Source organism: Hipposideros armiger, unplaced genomic scaffold, assembly GCF_001890085.2.
Source record: "Hipposideros armiger isolate ML-2016 unplaced genomic scaffold, ASM189008v1 scaffold_108, whole genome shotgun sequence".
NCBI classification, from domain to species: domain Eukaryota; kingdom Metazoa; phylum Chordata; class Mammalia; order Chiroptera; family Hipposideridae; genus Hipposideros; species Hipposideros armiger.
In genome coordinates, this window is record NW_017731458.1 from 2,080,603 (window position 1) to 2,081,576 (window position 974).

The 974-nt window shown below is 41.1% G+C and overlaps 2 protein-coding genes across 2 annotated transcripts in view; one reads left to right on the top strand and one right to left on the bottom strand.

Moving 5' to 3' along the window:
• The window catches only part of EVI2A (ecotropic viral integration site 2A), a 3,607-nt gene extending 2,639 nt beyond the window's left edge, over window positions 1-968 (top strand). Inside the window, exon 2 of the mRNA XM_019647026.1 lies at window positions 70-968. Coding sequence (XP_019502571.1) covers window positions 91-765 — 675 coding nt within the window. The 5' untranslated portion in view covers window positions 70-90 and the 3' untranslated portion in view covers window positions 766-968. The remainder of the gene's footprint in view (window positions 1-69) is intronic.
• The window catches only part of NF1 (neurofibromin 1), a 246,631-nt gene that overhangs the window by 57,398 nt on the left and 188,259 nt on the right, over window positions 1-974 (bottom strand). The window lies entirely within an intron of this gene.

The following is a 974-nucleotide window of genomic DNA, read 5'->3' on the forward strand; positions in this document are numbered from 1 at the left end:
TAACTACAATTACCCACACCAGGAACCAATTCTTTCACAAATTAACAAATTATATTTCTATCCCAACAGATTACCCGTAGACTCACGGACATGGAACACACGGGACATTACCTGCATCTTGCTTTTCTGATGACAACAATTTTTTCTTTGTCTCCTGGAACAAAAGCAAACTATACCCATCTGTGGGCTAACAACACTACTGTCTGGGATCCAGATATTCAAACTAAGACAGGCAGAAACCAACATGAAAACATTAACACACACCTTACAACTCCTAAAGTAGATAAAAAGAGTAATTCTACAACCATGACTGAAATGGGAACACCGCCTCGCACTGAATCTTTAACTCCTAAATCTGAGCTTCACACACTGTCTCCACCATTACAGAACACTGAAAACACAAGCAAAAGTCACAGTGAAATCTTCAAAAAAGAAGTGTGTGAGGAAAACAACAACAAAATGGCTATGCTCGTTTGCGTAATTGTAATTGCAGTGCTTTTTCTTATCTGCACCCTTCTATTTCTATCAACTGTGGTTCTGGCAAACAAAGTCTCGTCTCTCAGACGATCAAAACAAGCGGGCAAGCGTCAGCCCAGGAGCAATGGCGATTTTCTGGCAAGCAGTGGTCTATGGACTGCTGAATCAGACACTTGGAAACGAGCAAAACAGCTCACGGGGCCCAACCTAATGATGCAATCGACTGGAGTGCTCACAGCTACATGGGAAAGAAAACATGAAGAAGGAACTGAAAAACTCACTCACTAACAGATGCTTGAGTGGAGAAAAATACAAATAGCAATGAGAACATTTATGGGGTAGAAACAAAGTTAGTTTGGTATTTAATGCCAACGTGTTGGTCTGATGGTCTAAAATTTGACATCGCAAGCCTTGCAATTTAGAATCAGGCAGGTGAGCAGGGGAGAAGCATGCCTGCTGACTTAATTACTTAAACTGTGCATTTTTGTTCTGACACT